At 40.7% G+C, this 22,092-nt stretch overlaps 2 protein-coding genes across 7 annotated transcripts in view; one reads left to right on the forward strand and one right to left on the reverse strand.

Moving 5' to 3' along the window:
• Window positions 1–22,092, forward strand: part of xrcc3 (X-ray repair complementing defective repair in Chinese hamster cells 3) — an 84,400-nt gene that overhangs the window by 51,409 nt on the left and 10,899 nt on the right. The gene's annotated exons all lie outside the window — the stretch shown is intronic.
• klc1a (kinesin light chain 1a) overlaps window positions 1–22,092 on the reverse strand; it is an 85,950-nt gene that overhangs the window by 32,056 nt on the left and 31,802 nt on the right. For 3 of the 5 annotated variants that reach the window (XM_078234004.1, XM_078234007.1, XM_078234003.1), the window contains exons 6-13: window positions 21,700–21,787; window positions 21,113–21,214; window positions 18,372–18,545; window positions 6,272–6,371; window positions 5,808–5,860; window positions 5,193–5,260; window positions 2,104–2,212; window positions 1,270–1,431 (exon numbers count right to left, since the gene is read on the reverse strand). In XM_078234004.1, coding sequence (XP_078090130.1) covers window positions 1,270–1,431; window positions 2,104–2,212; window positions 5,193–5,260; window positions 5,808–5,860; window positions 6,272–6,371; window positions 18,372–18,545; window positions 21,113–21,214; window positions 21,700–21,787 — 856 coding nt within the window. The remainder of the gene's footprint in view (window positions 1–1,269; window positions 1,432–2,103; window positions 2,213–5,192; window positions 5,261–5,807; window positions 5,861–6,271; window positions 6,372–18,371; window positions 18,546–21,112; window positions 21,215–21,699; window positions 21,788–22,092) is intronic. The other 2 variants (XM_078234006.1, XM_078234005.1) reach the window with 1 other exon arrangement.

Raw genomic sequence — 22,092 nt, forward strand, 5'->3', positions numbered from 1 at the left:
TTACGACATACAATACCTTGGTTTGGTATTTCAGTTTTATATTCCTGTCAAATATGAAATCCTGGTCATAAGAGATTCTTTTCTCAGTCATAAATCCAAGTACATTATGTGCAGAAAAAAACTATCAAAATAGCTTTGACCCATACAATATTAAAATAACTTAGAAACTCAATGACATCTAATGCTATAACAAAAGCTTTTCAATGCTCGAGCCAAAAATGGGTTTTTGTCAGGAATTGCAGGCACAAAATAATCAGTTAATAACTCTCAAGAGTTTTGAAGTTATTAGTAAACAAGCACAAAAAGTGCTTCAATGCATTTTCAGAACAAATCCTACAAATCAAATGGCCTTTTCTCATTCTACAGCTCAATTTCAAGGTAGCCATTTAGAAATAACTTCATAAAGCTTTTCCTTCCCCATTTCCTCAATAGATTTATTCTCTATAAGCCCAGCAAAAGGGTGGCCAACGAAGACAGCCCCAGTACCTTGCCAGTCTGCTCCAGACCTAGCCACTACAAGATCTGAGAACTCAACTATAGCTGAATTCAATTTATGTAACCCTTAGGGTAAAGTTGGCAAGCTTAGGACCCTCAACTTAGAACTGCGTTGCAATTTCTTGCTACAGTTCCTCTATCCTATTTTTGCATCCTTACAACAAACATATAATATAAAATTAAATCAAAGTTAATAAATTAATCAAATTTATTTTCTGCAATTGAACTTTCCACAGAATTATTTCAGAAAATTGTTTCAGTGTATGCTTACAGTATGCAGATCTTATTGCAATTTTATTTACATGCAGAGATCTTTTGAAGTGAAATTCTTCCTGTAAGTAATCACTGTCTGTAGTAAAGTTAAATTAACAAGTTCAACTCCCAATAGTTTAAATTAAAATAAACTTTTCAAGTGAAATCCTCAAGTGACATTCCTGTTTTCTAACATCATTCTATTTTGTCAACAAGTGCGTGTGCAATGTGTTATTATGCAACAGTTGCTTAAGAATGAAATACATTTCAATAACAGCCCATTTTCAGATCAAAGTAATTTTAATTCGGAAAAAGTTCAATCAGTTTTAAAATGAGAAACCTACTCTCAGTTCAACTGTTCATTTACCCTGCATTAGTCATTGTCAAACAAATACTAAGAACATTAAGATTTCAATCTAACCACGAAAACCTGATGTTAATTTAATCAAAGAAAACATTTATTCTTGTCCTTTTACTAAGGTACTAGAAACTGCTGATCTGTGGACTGTGTACTGTACTTACCCCATTCCACTCCACGCCCATACTCACTTCCTCGCCACCATCAGGGCCACTCTCATATTTTACCACATCAGCATTTAAACTTTCACGGCTTCTTCTTTTTTCGATGCTTTCAGGATCATTAAGTACTTCAGCTACTCTTTGTTTATGGATATTATCAAGACCCTGTGGACCAAAGATATTCATTTTATTTTAATTATTTTCATAATTCAATCATACAAACATAAAAGAAATATGAAAATAAAAATGTAACTAACTTTATTCAAGCATGCCAGAAATCATTTCAAAATATATTTAATGGAAATATAATACTGCTTTCACTAAAAGGTTCATATAAAAATACATGTATTGATATTTGAACAATATTCCTCCTCTTATGATGTGAGATTTTAAATTTATTCCTTTGTGGAATATGGGTGGTGCTGGCTAAGCCAGCATTTATTGCTCATCTCGAATTGACTGTGGGAAGGTGTTGATGAGCCTTCTTGAAACTCTGCCATCTGTATGGGAAGGTACACCCATGATGCAGTTAGGAAGGAAGTTCCAGAATTTTGACCCATTGACAGTAAAAGTGAAGGAATAAGTAGCTATATTTTATTTTAATCTCAAACTGTTGTGTACCCATATGCACTGTCTTAATATTTACTGAATATGCTAATTCCTAATATTGAGTCAATAATGACAGATTCTAAATTCTTTGGCATATAGCTTTCTGGTTTTTATATCAGTAAAAACGTGCAACAGCTTGGAATGTAAAGCCCACCTTCCTTTCCACCCACACTTTGGCCTAATTCTGTAATAAGCATGTAACACATACGCCTATGCAACCAAGCTTACTTGTTTACGAGATCTCAGAGCTGCTTCTTCCAATGTTTCAGCTGCTTCAAACTTGCCTTGACGTCTATAAAGTGCTCCAAGGTTCTTCAATGTCGTTGTCACTGTCGGACTGTTTGAAGAGATCGAAGTAAAATTTTCAAACAAAAATAATGAAATTTAGAGTGTTAAGATTTTTGAGGCATTTTTCCCTTCATATTATTTTTATTGAAATGGAAATCACTGAAATCTAACCCCAAATCAGAATCAAAGCAGACTGTATCCATGCAGCTAGCCTGATTCCATTCTTATCCATCTGGTTAGAGCTGGAGAAACACTTACAATGGCTTTTCTTCTATTAGCTCTGGAATCACCAAGGATCTATTCTACATGTTTCCCCTCAGCAACATTATTCAAAAACATGTCACAGCTGGTTAGGTCAGCATTTATTGCCCGTCCCCAACTGCCTTCAGAAGGTGGTGATGAGTTGCCTCCTTGAACCGCTGCAGTCCACATGTTGTAGTAGGAACACCCACAGTGCTGTTAGGAAGGGCTTCCAGAATTTTGATCCAGAAACTGAACTGGATCATCCATATAAATATTGTGGCTACAAGAACAGGTCAGAGGCTGGGAATTCTGCAGAGAGTAACCCGCCTCCCAGCTCTGCAAAACCTGTCTACCATCTGCAAGTTACAAGTCAGGAGTATGATGGAATACTCTCCAATTGTCTTGATGACTGCAGCACCCAGAGCTTGACACCATCCAGGACGTTGATAGTGGAGGAATCAGCAACGGTAATTCCATTGAATAGCATGGGGAGATGGTCAGATTCTCTCTTTTTGGCGACGATCATTGCCTGGTACTTGTTTTGAATGTTACTTGCCATTTCTAAGCCCTTGCCTGAATGTTGTCCAGGTCTTGCCTCATATAGACACTGATTACTTCAATTTCTGATGAGTCGCAAATGGTGCTGAACCATTGTGTAGTCATTTGCAAACATTCCCACTGCTGACCTTTTGATGAAGGAAAGATCATTGATAAAGGAGCTAAAGATGGTTGGGTCTCGATGGACAATACCCGAGGACCTCCTGCAGTCCTGGGACTGAAATGATTGACCTCCAGCCACCACAAATGTCTTTGTTAGGTATGACTCTAGCTGGCGGAGTGGTTCCCTCCTGTGACGTTAGTGTACCTTTAAGGTTTTTTTTTTTTAAAATCCTGTTCTCCGCAGTTGTAAGCAGACCTTTTTCAGTTTGGTTTCATTGCTGCCGAGTTGTCTACGAGAAGTCCTTTTATTGCTACTTCAATAACTTAAATGGGGTCTGTTTATTTTAGCTCTGAATTGTTCTATGATCCTGCATTGTTAGGAGGACGGTCATGTGTTGTTGAACAGCCTTTTTCCTTTCCAGTGAGCTTAAGGTTTCATTTTCTGTTTGGATGCAGTTAGAGCATCGTTTTAGAAGTAACAGCAAGCTGGAAAGAAGTGTTTCTTTCTCTCCCTGTTTTGTTTGGAAATTCTGCTGGTTATCTAAAAGCAAAGTCTTGCCTTTCTGAAGGGGAGAATCTCCTGTTGGTGGTTTAACCAGAGTCTCTCCCTGTTGTTCTGACTTCAAATTGTTTGGAGTGTTAGGAGACCCACAGCATTCATCCAAAGGACTCAAGTCCAGTATCACATGAGCATTAGTGTCCGCTGTGTTAAACCTGTGAAAAGGGTCTTTTGTCTATGGGATTGGTTTGATTGGAACACATGCAATATATTTGTTAAGGGTTATTTATGCATTATTAGTGGTCGTTTTGTTTCTTGTTTGTAATTGATAAAAGTTCTTGCTAATTTTCTTACTATACATGTTAACTATATTCTTAAATAAATAGTTTGATAAAAGCTCCCTTGTGGGTCATTTGAATCATACCTGAAGTGAAACATAGCATGTTTATCTAGCCTAATTCAAGATGCAAAACGTATGATCAATGTGGGCTCCAAACAATACTTTGGAGTTTCTGACCTGAACCAAAGCAATCCCTCTCCAAATTCCCATTGATTTCAGTTTTGATAGCGCTCCTTTGAAGCGCCTTTGGACATTTTACTTGAAAGTGCTTTATAAATTCAAGTCATGGTTGTTCTTTCTCCAGTTCTTACCTTGCCAGTACTGATCTTGCACTGATTCAACAACTGAGTAATTGTCATATTGGCTGTGTTTATGCATGCTTGCAGCAGGCCTGATTCAAGTACGATAATTCCTCTCAAATTAACATCTTTACTAGGATTTAACTCATAGCACTAGGTTGCTGGACCTGGGACTATACTAGGTATGTTGACATCCAAAGAATGTTTAATTGCAATTTAAATTGTTGCAAAAACAACAAATTCCATGTTACACAGGTGTAACCCTTGTGTCAAGATACGGACCGATTAGCTGGCTGGTACACAATGATATCTGCGTAAATTAATGTTAATCCAGTTATTTGTCTTCTCCTGAGTTGTGGTGTGGCCTAGATCTGGGGAATAAATATTTAAACTTTGTACACAGGACATTTGGTTACTTTTGCTTATTAAGAAAAGTTAACAGATGGATGGCTCTATTGTGGCAGGAATATAGCCATATGGTGGGCGGGCGGGTAAGTGGAGCTAAGTCCACAAAAAGATCAGCCATGATCTTATTGAATGGCAGAGCAGGCTCAAGGGGCAAGATTGTCTCCTCCTGCTCCTAGTTGTTATGTTCTTATACCCAATGCCACTTTATCATTAAATAGGCATCTAAATCCAGAAAATAGAAAACAGCATGTAGAGATGTTGGTTGAGGAATGGTATAATATCTAAAGATTCCATGAGACCTCTTTTATTGGGATTCAAAAAAATACTAACCAGTAGTGAAAAACAGATGATTTAAATCATTCCACTCCAATCTATTGATATAAAACTGCACTTTTTTGGGAATTAATGAAAAGGATTACTGCTGCATTTAAATTACTAAGTTGAGTAATTAAACCTCCACAATAAACAATGGTCAACAAGAACATTAGGAGGAAAGGGCGCATGGCCCTTTGAGCCTCTTAAGAAATATGATGTGTCCTCCTGTTTATGGGTTTTCCAAAGTAAAAAGGTGGAAATATACCTGTCAACTTTGCATGCCTTGTACCAGCCTCCATACTCGCCAAATGTGGTGCCATCTTTTGGTTTTCCCTAAGTAGAATACAAAATGCAATACAAACAAATATATACAGCAGGTTTATGTATGAAACTAAGGCTTGTGAAAAAGAAAAGATAATCAAGTCTAGAACTTGTGATATGGAAAATATTATTTCAAAATCCTCTGGTAGTTAAGTGCTCAGATGCTCCAAAATGATGTGCTATGGAAAGCCGGAATGAAAATTCTTCATTCTCATGCTTCAGTTTCACCCAGCACATCCACGGAAACTCTCAAATGTCTTGTCACATTTTCCAAAGGAAAGGAGGAAAATAAGGCGTGCACTCAAATCACTTTAGGAAAACCTGTCCATCATGCATGTCCCCTTGATCACAGGTGGTGCATGTAATATTATGACAGCAAAATACTTTCCAACTTTTGTTTTAAAACAGAAAAGTTTAAGTCATATAGTATTTTGTACATTTACATTACAGTATAATTTTATGGATTTATTTTATGATCTATCTGAAGCAGACTAAGGCATTTTCTGTAACAACACTGAATACAGTGGCAAAGTTATCTTGTTAACCAAGTTATGCTTACCTTGCATTGTTCCTCTCTTTCTTCAGCATGCATCCAAATAGGCTTATTTTCATCTGGAGAAAGAAAATTAAGCTATTTTTACAATGGGAAATAGGTTCACAAAACTAGGCTTTTTCATATTTTCAACAACTTGGTCTTTCACATCAGTTAATTTCTTTAAAAGTATTTCAAAAATGAAACATGTTAACTCTCCAATAATGAGAAAGCAGTAAAAGGTTTGCAATAATGTATCAAAAGATACGTTCAGATGAAGTGGGAATGTAATATCCATGTGCTTTCAGCCATTTTTTTATTGTTCCACTACCAGCCGTAAACCTGGAAACATAACATGTAATTTCTCCACCAAAATCAAAAAGAGTGAATGGAGGAGAAAGCAAGCAAAATCAAAACCCAGGTCATGCTGACCTTTGCAACAGGCATCAGTAAAATTTTGCTTGTCAGAATTCTTTTTTAAATCTACTCACCATCCACACAACCAAACTCCCTCTCATGAGCACGAGTGAGAATCTCTTTGTACAATGTTTCTGCTTGTTTGAACTTGCCTTGTTTTAGGTAGCAAGAAGCCTAGAAACACAGAAAACATGTTATTAGAATGTTATTTTATTCAAGAAACGCTTTTGCAGCCCAAAGGCTGAATGTAGTGCAACATATATCAAAAAAATATATTGGCTCAGTAACTCAGTTAAAAAACATGAAAACATTGAGGGTTACCCTCCATCGTGTTATGTGGCACAATCACCATGCCAAATGGGATAGGCTTTGAGCAGATCTAGAAACTCAAGACTGTGCATCTACGAGGTGCTGTGGGCTATCAGCAGCAGCAGAACTGTACTCACCCACAATCTGTAACCTCATGGCCTGTCAGATAAAGACCAAGAAAAAAATAGTAGGATAGGGAAAAGAAATGTTAAAAGTGTTCACCTTAAGGTTTTGTACCAAATGCTCAGAGCATTCGAAACAAACTGCATGAATTAGTTGCACAGATAGATGTAAAGGAATATTATAATTGGCATTACGGAGACGTGGCTCTAATTTGACCAAGGATGGGAACTAAACATTGAGGGCTATTCAGTGTTTAGGAAGGACAGACAGAAAGGAAGAGGTGGTGGAGTTGCATTGTTGATCAAAGATGATTTTAATATGATATTGGGGGAACATATGAGCATAGATGATATGGAATCTGTATGGGTCGAGTGAAGAAACAACAAGGGGCAAAAAAACATTGGTGGTATACCACCAAATTGTAGTGGTAATGTTGGGAAAAGCATTAGACAGGAAATCAGATATGCATGTGTTAAAGGAACATCTGTGATTATGGGTGACTTTAATCTGCATATAGATTGGGAGAGTCAAATTAGTCACAGTACAGTAGAGGAGGAATTTCTGGAGTGCATACGGGATGGTTTTCTGGAACAATACATTGAGAAACCAAAAAAGGGAACAGGCCATCTTGAACTGGGTGTTGCGCATCGAGAAAGGATTAGTTGGCAATTTAGTTGTGAGAACACCCATGGAGATGAGTGACCCTAATATGGTAGCACTGCTGCCTCAGTGTCAGGGACCCGGGTTTGATTCCCAGCTTGGGTCACTGTCTGCACGTTCTCCTCATGTTTGCGTGGGTTTCCTCCGGGTGCTCCGGTTTCCTCCCAGTCTGAAAGACATGCTGGTTAGGTGCATCAGCCATGCTAAATTCTCCCTCAGTATACCCAAACAGCTGCTGGGAAGGGGCAACTAGGGGATTTTCACAATAACTTCATTGCAGTGTTAATGTAAGCCTACTTAATAAACTTTAAACTTTAGTGACGCAGTGGATTCTGAGACCAGGATCCTGAATCTCAATAAAGATAACTATGATGGTATGAGGCATGAATTGATCATGATGGACTGAGAAACATTACTTAAGGAAAGACAGTGGGCAGGCAATGACAGACATTTAAAGAACGAATTTAGAGTATTGTGTGCAGTTTTGGTCACCTAATTACAGGAAGGATATTAATAAGGTTGAAAGAGTGCAGAGAAGGTTTACAAGGATGTTGCTGAAACTTGAGAAACTGAGTTACAGAGAAAGGTTGAATAGGTTAGGACTTTATTCCTTGGAGCGTAGAAGAATGAGGGGAGATTTGATAGAGATGTATAAAATTATGATGGGTCTAGATAGAGTGAATGCAAGCAGGCTTTTTCCACTGAGGCTAGCGGAGAAAATAACTAGAGGACATGGGTTAAGGGTGAGGGGGGAAAAGTTTAAAGGGAATATTAGGGGGGACTTCTTCACACAGAGAGTGGTGGGAGTTTGGAATGAGCTGCCAGATGAGGTGGTGAATGTGGGCTCACTTTTAACATTTAAGAAAAACTTGGACAGGTACATGAATGAGAGGGGTGTGGAGGGATATGGTCCAGGTGCAGGTCAGTGGGACGAGGCACAAAAATGGTTTGGCACAGGCAAGAAGGGCCAAAAGGCCTGTTTCTGTGCTGTAATGTTCTATGGTTCTATGAATAGGTGAACTCTCGAAGTTGTTTATTCCTGTTTGGCTCAAGAGTGGTAAGGGAATTGTGGCCAATCATGGCTTACAAGGGAAATTAGAGATAGTATCAGATTCAAGGAAGAAGCATACAAATTAGCAAGAAAAAACAAAAGGTCTGAGGATTGGGTGCAGTTTAAAATTCAGCAAAGGAGGACCAAGGGATTGATTAAGAAGGGAGAAAGAGAGTATGAAAGTAAGCTAGCAGAGAACATAAATACATAACTGACTATAAAAGTTTATATAGGTAAGAGAAAAAGATTGACAAAAACAAATGTAGGCCCCTTATAGTCAGAAACCGGAGAATTCATAGCAGGGAATAAAGAAATGGACGAGGAATTAAATTTGTACTTTGCTTCAGTCTTCACAAAGGAAGACAGGAATAATGTACCAGAAGTTCTGAGAGAAACAAGTTTTAGTGAGTAGCTGAAGGAAATCAGCATTAGTAGAGAAATGGCTTTGGGGAAATTGATGGGATTCAAGATGGATAAATCTCCAGGTCCTGATAATCTTTATCCCGGAGTACTTGAGGAAGTGGCCCTGGAAGTAGTAGATCCATTGGTGGTCATTTTCCAAAATTCTTTGAACTCTGGACTGGTTCCTACAGATTGGAGGGTAGCTAATGTAAGCCCACTATTCAAAAAGGGAGGTAGAGAGAAAACAGGGAACTATAGACCAATGAGCCTGACATCGGTACTGGGGAAGTTGCTAGAGTCCATAACTAAGCATTCGGAAGGCAGTGGTATAATCAAAGCCAGCATGGATTTACAAAAGGGAAATCATGCTTGACAGATCTATTGGAATTCTTTGAGGATGTAACTAGAAGAGTTGACCGAGAACCAGTGGATGTGGTTTATTTAGACTTTTAGAAGGCGTTCGACAAGGTCTCACATAGCAGACTATGATGTAAAGTTAAAGCACATGGGATTGCAGGTAATGTCTTGACTTGGATAGAAAGCTGGTTAGCAGATAGGAAGCAAAGAATTGGCATAAATAGGTCTTTTTCTGATTGGCAGTCAGCGATTAGTGGGGTTCTACAGGGGTGTGTGCTAGGACCCCACACTATATATTAATGATTTAGAAGAGGAAACGGAATGTATTATCTCCAAATTTGCAGATGATACAAAGTTGGGTGGGAGAGTGAGCTGTGAGGAGGATGCAGAGATACTTCAGCGTGATTTGGACAGGCTGAGTGTGTGGGCATCTGCATTGCAGATGCCGTATAATGTGGATAAATGTGAGATTATCCACTTTGGTAGCAATAATAGGAAGACAGATTATTACTTGAATGGGTGTAAATTGAAAGAGGTGGATACTCAGCGAGAATTTGGTGTCCTCATGCATCAGTTGCTGAAAGTAAGCGTGCAGGTACAGCAGGCAGTAAAGAAGGCCAATGGTATGCTGGCCTTCATAGCGACAGGATTGGAGTCTAGAGGTGTTTTGCTGCAATTGTATAGTGCATTGGTGAAGCCACACCTGGAGTAGTGTGTGCAGCTTAATAATAGGAAGACAGATTACTACTTGAATGGCTGTAAATTGAGAGGTGGATACTCAGCAAGACCTTGGTGTCCTCGTGCATCAGTCGCTGAAAGTAAGTGTGCAGGTACAGCAGGCAGTAAAGGCGGCCAGTGGTATGTTGGCCTTCATAGCGAGAGGATTGGAGTCTAGGGATGTTTTGCTGCAATGGTAAAGAACATAGAACATAACAGCGCAGTATAGGCCCTTCGGCCCTCGATGTTGCGCCGACCAGTGAAACCAATCTAAAGCCCCTCTAATCTACACTATTCCAATATCATCCATATGTTTATCCAATAACCATTTGAATGCTCTTAATGTTGATGAATGCACTACTGCTGCAGGCAGGGCATTCCACACCCTTACTACTCTCTGAGTAAAGAACCTACCTCTAACATCTGTCCTATATCTCTCACCCCTCGTGTTAGCCATCACCATCCGAGGAAAAAGGCTCTCACTATCCACCCTATCTAATCCTCTGATCATCTTGTATGCCTCTATTAAGTCACCTCTTAACCTTCTTCTCTCTAACGAAAACAACCTCAAGTCCCTCAGCCTTTCCTCATACGATCTGCCCAACATACCAGGCAACATCCTGGTAAATCTCCTCTGTACCCTTTCCAATGCTTCCACATCTTTCCTATAATGCGGCGACCAGAACTGTACGCAATACTCCAAGTGCGGCCGCACCAGAGTTTTGTACAGTTGCAGCATGACCTCATGGCTCCAAAACTCAATCCCTCTACCAATTAAAGCTAACACACCGTATGCCTTCTTAACAACTAAAGGGCACCAAAGGGCATTGGTGAGGCCACACCTGGAGTATTGTGTGCAGTTTTGGTGTCCTTATCTGAGGAAGGATGTCCTTGCTATAGAGGGGGTACAGCAAAGGTTCACCAGGCTGATTCCTGGGATGGCAGATCTGTTATATGAAGAAATACTAAGTCGGTTAGAATTATATTCACTGGAGTTTAGAAGAGTGAGAGGGGATCTTTCATCGAAACTCAAGGCAGATTCAATAAGAATGTTCCCGATGGTGGGAGAGTCCAGAACTAAGCGTCAGAGTTTGAGGATAAGGGGTAAGCCTTTTAGGACTGAAATGAGAAGAAATTTCTTCACCCAGAGGGTGGTGAATCTGTGGAATTCACAACCACAGAATGTAGTTGAGGCCAAAACATTGTCTGATTTCAAGAAGAAATTAGATGTAACTCAAGGGGCTAAAGGGATCAAGGATTATTGGGGGGTGGAGGGGAGGGGGGGGGAAATCAGGATATTGAATTCAATATCAGCCATGATCAAAATGAATGGCACAGCAGGCTTGAAGGGCCGAATGGCCTACTCCTGCTTCTAGTTTCTATGTGCCCCATTTTACCATTACCACCAAGCAGGGGAACAACTCAGGTTCAATGAGGGCATGCCAGGAGCAACACCAGGCTTACCTAAAAATGAGTTGTCAACCTAGTGAAGCTACAACACAGGACTACTCATGCGTCAAACAGCATAAGCAACAAGTAATAGACAGCTAAACAATTCCACCACCTCCGGGTATCCACCCTATCAAGTCCTGTCAGGATCTTGCATACTTCAATAAGATCACCTCCCATTCTTCTCAACTCCAACTGGTATAAACCTAACCTGTTCAATCTTTCTTTGTAAGACAACCCTTCATCGCAGGAGAGAGCCCAGTGAACAAACCGAGTGAAAATTCTCTGAACTGCTTCTAAAGCAATTACATGTATTTTTAAAAATGAGACCAAACCGCACACTACTCCAGATGCGCTCTCACCAAGGCCCTAGAGAGCTTTAGTAAAACTTCCCCACTTTTATATTTCATTCTCTTGCAATAAACACCAACATTCCATTTGCCTTTCCTCCATATCAACTTTGTGATTCAAATACCAGGACACCTAGATTCCCCTTTCTGTACCACCAGTTTCAGCAATCTTTCTCTGTTTAAATAGTATGCTGCTCGTCTATTCTTTCTGCCAAAGTGAACTCGTTCACATTCACCCACATTATACTCTTATCAGCCAAATTTTGCCCACTCTCGTCTACATCTCTTCGCAGACTCTCCACCTCCTCTTGATGACTAATCTTCCTACCAATATTGGTGTCATCAGCAAATTTAGTTACCACACATTTGCTATCTTCATCCAGGTCATTGACAGAGATTGTAAAATAGTTGAGGACCCAACACTGATCCCTGTGGCACTCCACTAGTTACAGCTTCCCAATCAAAAAAGACCATTCAACCCTACTCTCTACTTCCCATTAGCCAATTATCCTTTATCCGTGCTGGTACCTTGTCCCCTACACCATATGCTCTTGTCTTGTGTTGTAACATTTGATGTGGTACCTTGTCAAATGCATTTTGGAAACCCTAGTACTCCACATTTACCAGTTCCCCTTTATCCACCTTGCCTTTATAGGACGGGGCATAGAGTATAAAAGTTGGGGTCTGATGTTACAGATGTATAGAACATTGGTTCGGCCGCATTTGGAATACTGCATCCAGTTCTGGTCGCCACACTACCAGAAGGACGTGGAGGCTTTGGAGAGAGTACAGAGGAGGTTTACCAGGATGTTGCCTGGTATGGAGGGGCTTGGTTATGAGGAGAGATTGGGGAAACTGGGGTTGTTCTCCTTGGAAAGACGGAGGATGAGGGGAGACTTAATAGAGGTGTATAAAATTATGAAAGGCATAGATAGGGTGAACGGTGGGAAGCTTTTCCCTGGGTCGGTGGTGACGTTCACGAGGGGTCATAGGTTCAAGGTGAAGGGGGGGAGGTTTAACACAGATATCAGAAGGACATATTTCACACAGAGGGTCGTGGGGGCCTGGAATGTGTTGCCGGACAAGGTGGTGGAGGCGGACACACTGGGAACATTTAAGACTTATCTAGACAGCTATATGAACGGAGTGGGAATGGAGGGATACAAAAGAGTGGTCTAGTTTGGACCAGGGAGCGGCGCGGGCTAATTGTTCCTTGTTTCTCGTTTCAAGGCTTCATTCTATGATCATCTTGCTGGTGCCAGTACAGAGCGAGACTGCGGATAGTTGGGAACCTGTCTCGGGGGCAGGGAATTCATATGGAGTTCGTGGAAGTGGAAATGACTAGGGTTGGGAAGCATTTTCCGATCAGGGCCATTGTGATCTCCTGGACTCGTTTCTATCGCCTCAGGGGGTCGGAGAGGAATTTCCCAGATTTTTTTTTCCCCATATTGGCCCTGGGGTTTTTCACTCTGGGTTTTCGCCTCTCCCTGGAGATCACATGGTCTGGAATGGGGGGGTGGGGGTGAGTTAATAGGTTGTAATGAACAAAGCATCGTAGCTGTGAGGGACAGCTCGGTGGATAGGATATTGGTATGTAGATAGGCTGGAAAATTGGGCGGGGATCCTGGATTCAGGATTCAATCCTGGACCGGGGAGCGGCGCGGGCTTGGAGGGCCGAAGGGCCTGTTCCTGTGCTGTATTGTTCTTTGTTCTTTGAATGTTACTTTGTTTAAAAAAACTCTAACAGCTTAGTTAAACACAAGTTTGCAAAGGCATGTTGGCTCTGCATGTTCAAAACATGATTATAGAAACATAGAAAATAGGAGCAGGAGGCCATTTGGCCTTGAGCCTGCTCCACCATTCATCACCATCATGGCTGATCATCCAACTTAGTAGCCTAATCCTGCCTTCTCCCCATAACCTTTGATCCCATTCACCCCAAGTGCTATATCTAGCCGCCTCTTGAATACATTCAATGTTTTGGCATCAACTACTTCCTGTGGTAATGAATTCCACAGGCTCGCCACTCTTTGGGTGAAGAAATGTCTCCTTATCTCCATCCTAAATGATCTATCCCGAATCCTCAGACTGTGACCCCTGGTTCTGGACTCCCCCTACCATCAGGAACATCCACCCTGCATCTATCATGTCAGAATTTTATAAGTCTCTATGAGGTCCCCTCTCATGCATCTGAACTCCAGCGAAAACAATCCTAACCTAGTCAATCTCTCCTCATACATCAGTCTCGCCATCCCCGGAATCAGCCTGGTAAACCTTCGCTGCACTCCCTCAAGAGCAAGAACATCCTTCCTCAGAAAAGGAGACCAAAACTGCACACAATATTCCAGGTGTGGCCTCACCAAGGCCCTGTATAATTGCAACAACACATCCCTGCTCCTGTACTCGAAACCGCTTGCAATGAAGGCCAACATACCATCTGCCTTCTTTACTGCCTGCTGCACCTGCATGCTTACGTTCAGCGACCGGTGCACAAGGACACCCAGGTCCCGCTGCACACTCTCCTCTCCCAATTTACAGCCATTCAGGTAGTAATCTGCCTTCTTGTTTTTGCTTCCAAAGTGGATAACCTCACATTTATCCAAATTATACTACATTTGCCCACTCACCCAACCTGTCCAGATCATGCTGAAGGATCTCTGCATCCTCGTCACAGTTCACCCTCCCACCATGTGCAAACTTTGAGATGTTACATTTTGTTTCCTCATCCAAATTATGAATGTATATTGTGAATAGCTGGGGTCCCAGCACTGATCCCCGTGGCACCCCACAAGTTACTGCCTGCCAATTTGAAAAGGACCCATTAATTCCCATTCTTTGTTTCCTCTCTGCCAACCATTTTTCTATCAATCTCAATATACTGCCCCAATCCCACACACTTTAATCTTGCACGATAATCTTTTATGTGGGACTTTGTCAAATGCTTTCATAGAATCATAGAAACCCTACAGTGCAGAAGGAGGCCATTCGGCCCATCGAGTCTGCACCGACCACAATCCCACCCAAGCCCTACCCCCACATATTTACCCGCTAATCCCTCTAACCTACGCATCCCAGGACTCTAAGGGGCAATTTTTAACCAGGCCAATCAACCTAACCCGCACATCTTTGGACTGTGGGAGGAAACCGGAGCACCCGGAGGAAACCCACGCAGACACGAGGAGAATGTGCAAGCTCCACACAGACAGTGACCCGAGCCGGGAATCGAACCCGGGACCCTGAAGCTGTGAAGCAGCAGTGCTAACCACTGTGCTACCGTGCCGCCGCTTTCTGAAAGTCCAAATATACCTGAACGAAAGGCTCCCCCTTGTCAACTCTACTAGTTACATCTTCAAAGAATTACAACAGATTTGTCAAGCATGGATTTCCCCTTCATTAATCCATGCTGACTCTGTCTGATCCTGCCACTGCTTTCTAAATGCTCCGCTATAAACTCCTTGATAATGGATTTGAGAATATTCCCCTCTACCGATGTTAGGCTTACTGGTCTATAATTCCCTGTTTTCTCTCTACCTCCCTTTTTGAATTATGTATTCTACTATAACCTCCTTAATAATGGATCCTAGCACTTTCCCTATGACATATATTAGGCTAACTGGCCTATAGTTTCCTGGCTCCATCCTTTCTTGAAGAGGTATTTACATTAGCTATGTAATTAGTCTTGCCACATCCAGCCATGAAACATAAAAGGACAATAAAACAACTTACTGGAGGAAGAGGTTCCACAAATATCCCCATCCTCAAAAGATAAGGCTGAAGCATTTGCAACAACCTTCAGCCAAAAAAGTGCTGAGCAAATTATTTTGACCTTCATGTAATATCAAGAAATGGCTGAAGGCACTGGATACTACAATAGTACTTAAGGGATGCTCCTGAACTTGCCAAGTCCCTAGCCAAGCTTTTCCAGTACAACTACAATACTGGCATCTACCCAGCAATATGGAAAATTGCCCAGGCCATATTCTGTACATAAGAAACAGGACAAATCCAACCCGGCCATTACCACCCCAGCAGTCTACTCTCAATCATCTGTAAAGTGATGGAAGGGGCCATCAACAGCGCTGTCAAGTGTCACTTACTCAGCAATAACCTGTTAACAAGGCGTACGGTGTGTTAGCTTTTATTGGTAGAGGGATTGAGTTTCGGAGCCAGGAGGTCATGCTGCAACTGTACAAAACTCTGGTGCGGCTGCATTTGGAGTATTGCGTACAGTTCTGGTCGCCGTATTATAGGAAAGATGTGGAAGTGTTGGAAAGGGTGCAGAGGAGATTTACCAGGATGTTGCCTGGTATGGTGGGAAAATCATATGAGGAAAGGCTGAGGGGCTTGAGGTTGTTTTCATTAGAGAGAAGAAGGTTAAGAGGTGACTTAATAGAGGCATACAAGATGATCAGAGGATTAGATAGGGTGGATAGTGAGAGCCTTTGTCCTCGAATGGTGATGGCTAGCATGAGGGGACATAGCTTTAAATTGAGGGGTGAGAGATATAGGACAGATGTTAGAGGTAGGTTCTTTACTCAAAGTAGTAAGGGCATGGAATGCCCTGCCTGCAGCAGTAGTGGACTCATCAACATTACGAGCATTCAAATGGTTATTGGATAAACATGTGGATGATATTGGAATAGTGTAGATTAGAGGGGCTTTAGAGTGGTTCCACTGGTCGGCGCAACATCGAGGGCCGAAGGGCCTGTACTGCGCTGTAATGTTCTATGTTCTATGAATGCTCAGTTTGGGTTTCACCAGGGTCAGTCACTCAGCTCCTGACCTCATTACAGCCTTGGTTCAAACATGGACAAAAGAACTGAATGCCAGAATTGAGGTGAGTGTGACTGCCTTTGATATCAAGGCAGCACTTGATCAAGTATGGCATCAAGGAACCAGGGAGGAGACCCGCCACTGGTTGGAGTCATACCTGGCACAAAAGGAAGATGGTTGTGATGATTGGAGGTCAATCATCTCAGCTCCAGGACTTCATTGCAGTAGTTCCTCAGGGTAATGTCCTCGGCCCAACCACAAGGTCAGAAGTGGGGATGTTCGCTGATGCCTACACAATGTTCAGTATCATTCGCACCTCCTCAGCTACTGTAGTAGCCCATGTCCAAATGCAGCAAGACCTGGACAATATCCAGGCCTAGGCTGACAAGTGGCAAGTAACATTTGCGCCACACAAGTGCCAGGCAATGACCATCTCCAGCAAAAGAGGGGATCTAACCATCATCCCTTGACATTCAGTGTTATTACCATCACTGAATCCCCCACAATCAACATCCTGGGGCTTACCATTGACCAGAAACTGAACTGGACTAGCCAATATATACTGTGGCTACCAGAGTAGATCAAAGCTAGGAATCCTGTGGCAAATAACTCACCTCCACACTCCCCAAAGCCACATTCTACAAGGCACAAGTCATGAGTGTAATGGAATATTCATCACTTGCCTGGATGGGTGCAGCTCCAACAACACTCAAGAAGCTTGAAACCATCCAGGACAAAGCAGCCCACTTGATTGCTACTCCTTCCACAAACATTCAATCCCACCACCACCGACAAACAGTGGCAGCCGTGTGTACCATCTACAAGATGCACTGCAGGAAGTCACCAAGGTTCCTTAGACAGCACCTTCTAAAGCCACTACCATCTAGAAGGACAAGAGCAATACCTGAGAACACCAACACCTGGAGGTTCCCCTCCAAGTCACTCACCATCCGGACTTGGAAATATATCGCCGTTCCTTCACTGCCACTGGGTCAATATCCTGGAACTGCCTCCCTAACAGCACTGTGGGTGTACCTACACCTCAGGGTCTGCAGCGGTTCAAGAAGGAGCTCACCAACACCTTCTCAAGGGTAACTAGGGATGGGCAATAAATCTAGCCAGTGGCGCATATACCAACTCCATTTTTAAAAACTTTGGTGGAGTGTGAGCGAGTGAGCACCATGAGACTGGAAGTAAGCTTGACACACACACTCACCCCTTCACACTCTAAAAGTCGTCTTAAAGTTTAAAGTCATATCATTCCAAAATTTGTTCATTTGTCCCAAGTGCGAGAAAAATTGAAATATGGCCCCCCATGCAAAAAAAGCTACACAAGCCTGATCTAAGTGATATCTGTATCATTCAATCCATACAGGGAACTCTACTATACTGAGTGCACTGCAGTCAGGGGTGACATCTTTGAGTGTTATGATGTTAAACCATCTACAAATTCAGACACATGTAAAAATAATCCCAAGGCACTATTCAAACAGTTCTCCCACTCTCCAACCTATCCTCCGTTCTTAGACAATCTTAAGACTATTCATTTGGACATTTATTTCATAGTAGTTGTGGGATCTTGCTGCATGTAAATCAGTTCCAGTATTTTGCTACATCATAACAGTGATAACTTAAAAATAATAAATGTAATCCTACAGTTGTGAAAGTTATGTAAGTGCAAATTCTTGGCAGGGTAAGAAGGAGAAGGGAGAGCAAGAAAGAGAAAAAGAGTACAAGAAAGGGAGAGAGAGAGAGAGACATAGATGCAGGATGGACAGAGAGGTGAGAATTTGGACAGAAAAAGAAGAGGGTAAGAATTGATAAAAGGATTGACTTGAATCCATAGATTGATATAAATGGCCCAAGTTCAGTTTATTAACTGGTCATCTAATTAAGATAAATATGTTATGCCATTTGTATAATTGTATGTAATTGATTACAACTCATCATATTTAACAATTTAATATAGTTATGCAGTCTTACCAAGTTGTTTTTCGTCTTTGCCACATTTGGATCGTCAGGTCCAAGTTTGGTTTGGTAAATCTCCAATGCACGCTCATAGTAATATTCTACTTCTTCATACTTTCCTTGGTTCTGACACAATAGTGCTAAATTATTTAGCTGTTTTGCCACATCAGGATGATCCCTACCCAATACCTAAGGAAGTTAAGCATAGAAAGATTTTAGTCTAATATTCCCAATTTTGAATGCATTCAGCAGCTCACTGTTTTTCAATGAAAGGATACGAGACAGATGCCCAGAAAGTGCTCTATGAAATTGTACAATATATAGGTAATGCAGTAATTGACCTTATTAAAATAAAAACAGCTAATTTAACAGGAGAGATTGGAGTCATTTGTTTGCCCAAATTCAAATCGAACAAACAGCAATGCCAATTAATTTGGGTGAATTGCTAAATCTGGATAGCAGTTCAGAGTGTGTCCACATGCTTGCTAAGTCAATGAAGCTTAAACATTCTTACGAACAGATGGAATAAATTTGCACTTTGCTGTAAAATGGAAGATGACATTCAACGGAACTCAAAACCTTGCTCGATAAGATTACCTAAGTGTTAAAAATTGGGGAAAATTAAAATACTAAATTGGATAAAATAAAAAGGAAAAATTAATAAGGGCAGCTGTCACAAGGGGTGTTTTGATTTGCAAATTAGCATACCAGTGAGAAAAGCAAATGTTTACCTATGTAAACACTATAGGCAGCCTGGTGACAGTGGTTAGTTTGAACAGAACTCCCACTTACCTGATGAAGGGACAGCGCTCCAAAAGCTAGTGGCTTGTGCTACCAAATAAACCTGTTGGACTGTAACCTGGTGTTGTGAGATTTCTTACTGTGTTTACCCCAGTCCAACGCCGGCATCTCCACATCATGACACAGTGGTTACCACTGCTGCCTCACAGCGCCAGGGACCTGGGTTCGATTTTTGGCTTAGGTCACTGCCTGTGGGGAGTTTGCACGTTCACCCCATGTCTGCGTGGGTTTCCTCCGGGTGCTCCGATTTCCTCCCACAATTTCACCCTCAGTATACCCAAACAGGCACCAGAGTATGGTGACTAGGGGATTTTCACAGTAACTTAATTGCAGTATTAATGTAAGCCTACTTGTGACACTAATAAATAAACTTTAAACTATGTGACGAGGGGAGAACAATGGGGTGTAGAAAAGCTAACTTCAAAGCGGAGAGATAAGAGAATCGGCATTTAAATGCTATAAGCTAGGACCACAGGATGGGTATCAAAAAGAAAGAATGGCAAGCACAATAACTGGAGAAATGAACACAGTAGCAGCCACCATCACAGCCACACCCAGATGAAAACAAGTTATTTCTAAAAGGGTGGCTGGTTAAAATCCAAAACTCAAACCAAGTTGATTATGCTTTCGCTGAAACTGAAGATATTTTCTCAAATGTGGACAAACGTAGGTAATTGGAAACAGCGGGGTAACTTCATGTGATACTATGTGTAGCCATTAGTGTAGTTAAGTGTACAGTTGCAGTGTATTATAGTCCTTCTTGTTATGCATTTTTCTTTAAGTTAATAAATATTCTCTATTATTGATCACAAAACAATTGGACTGTTCCTCCCTGGTTTGCATATCTTTCCTCTCAGTATACCAAATTGAAAATATACTCCACTAAGAACCAGTGTTCCAAGTTACCCTTCTGGGTTTTGGGATACCCTCACATTTATCAGAGGGGTTCTTAACATCAGTGCTTACATATTTTTGTAGTTATTAGAATTTTGCTGCTGAAAACAGTACACAAGATCAGTTCATCCATTATTACTGTTCAAATTGCAATCATAGTCCAAGTTAAAAATAATTTATTTCCAACAAGGTTATATATTCCTGCATGCAATATTTTTAAACACTTGAATAATATACCACCCCAAATCACTTCTTTTGTGAAAAGAAGTTTAGTTTAAGAGTCCTGAGCCTTAAAGCCTGGATTAAATGCATTACTTTGAAATATAGCACCCACAGGAGTGCACAGCATCCTAAACTGACCTGGCTAGAGATCCACACAAAATTAAAATAAACAATTTTAATTTATACTCAAATAAAATTGACATATCCCAGTACATCTTACATGCAGAATAGCTACACTAGTAGCAAATTTCAGTGATCCAATCAGCCAAATTTTCTACCATTGCTGATGGACATTCCTTAACTGTACGCAGCATTTTCCCCCTAATTTATAAAACAATACTGTACTTTATTTAAATCACCATTACTTCCTAACCCGGTTACTGGAATGGTCTGGAAATCTGAAAGGCATAAATCTCTCACTATCTATTCATATAGTTTGATATCAAGAGCAAATGTTATACTATGGAAAGTTCTCTCCTTCACATTTATCCAATCTTCGGTGGGTGCAGGTACATACCATAAACTGCCTATTATTTTCCCTGAAAGTACACAGGTGAACTGATCTCTTGAACATTCAGTTATAAAGACTAAGGCTCTTTGTCTAGTATCAATGCTGCTCAAAGTGATCATTTATCTAAGATCACAATTATTATCACATACTATGTTGTTGGTGCCTTGCCATCAATGACAAAATGGATTCCAAATTCAGTTTTTTTGAGTATTGATGCGAATTACAAAAATAATCATTTCTGCTGAAAACTTTTATTTTATGAGAATACTTCTGAATGCACAGGATTTGACTGTCAAATGTATGACTGTTGTTTCTTCAAGTTACTGACCTTTTCACGGATCTCCAGAGCTCTCTTACACATGGGTTCAGCTTCTCTATATTTTCCCCTTTTTCCATGAAGTACTGCAAGATTATTTAATGTAGCTGCCACCTGAAAGGAATCCAATCAGAAAATTACAAGGATATTCTTACAAAGTACCAACATCTTATTAATTTAATGTAATCAAAGGCTAGGTCAAATTCAGAAATATCAAAATTTAATTCAATAAATAAAAAAAGTGTGGATTTCATATCTATGCATTACATTGCAGTGTCAATTTTTGTCAGAAGTGTAGCATTAGAAAATATCAGCCCCTCAAAAAATAATCAAGTAAAATCAGTGAAAGCTCTCTGGAATACTCTACTTCAGGCAAATATAATTTTTGGATTATGCACTCATGATCAAGGGTGTGCAGATAATGAATCTTCGTAACTGAACCAATAGATGGATTCGCAATTTAACCTCCCTACCTGCTCATCATTTAGGAATGGAAGATGTTAATCTCAGCCTGTTGGTTTAATGTGAAGAAATATTTAAACCTTATTCTAGATTTCCACACAAATAACGTACAGATATACTGAAAGGAAAATACGAACCGCAGGATGATCTTTACCCAAGGTCTTCTCCCGAATGGCTAAGGCATCATGAAGCAGGTTTGCTGCCTCTTTGTATTTGTTCTGGTCCCTAAAGAACATTTTTTTTTAAAAATAGTAGCACAACTGAAGCTTATTGCATTGATTTCAAGTATTAAATTGCAGATTTCACATGCACATGTCCTTACCACAATCAAAATTATCTGTTTGCATTTATTCATTTGTGGTTTTCACAACAATATGGAAGTGAAACATATAGAACTGTTTCACTGATCGAGTGATTCCATGACTGGTATATTTCTCAATTCATGAATTTGATACAACGCTCAGTTCAGCAGTTATAAACAAAAATATTTCTTTCAAGGATTTTAGATACTTTGAAAACGAGACCATTCA

The sequence above is a fragment of the Mustelus asterias genome, chromosome 18 (genome assembly GCF_964213995.1).
Source record: "Mustelus asterias chromosome 18, sMusAst1.hap1.1, whole genome shotgun sequence".
NCBI lineage: Eukaryota > Metazoa > Chordata > Chondrichthyes > Carcharhiniformes > Triakidae > Mustelus > Mustelus asterias.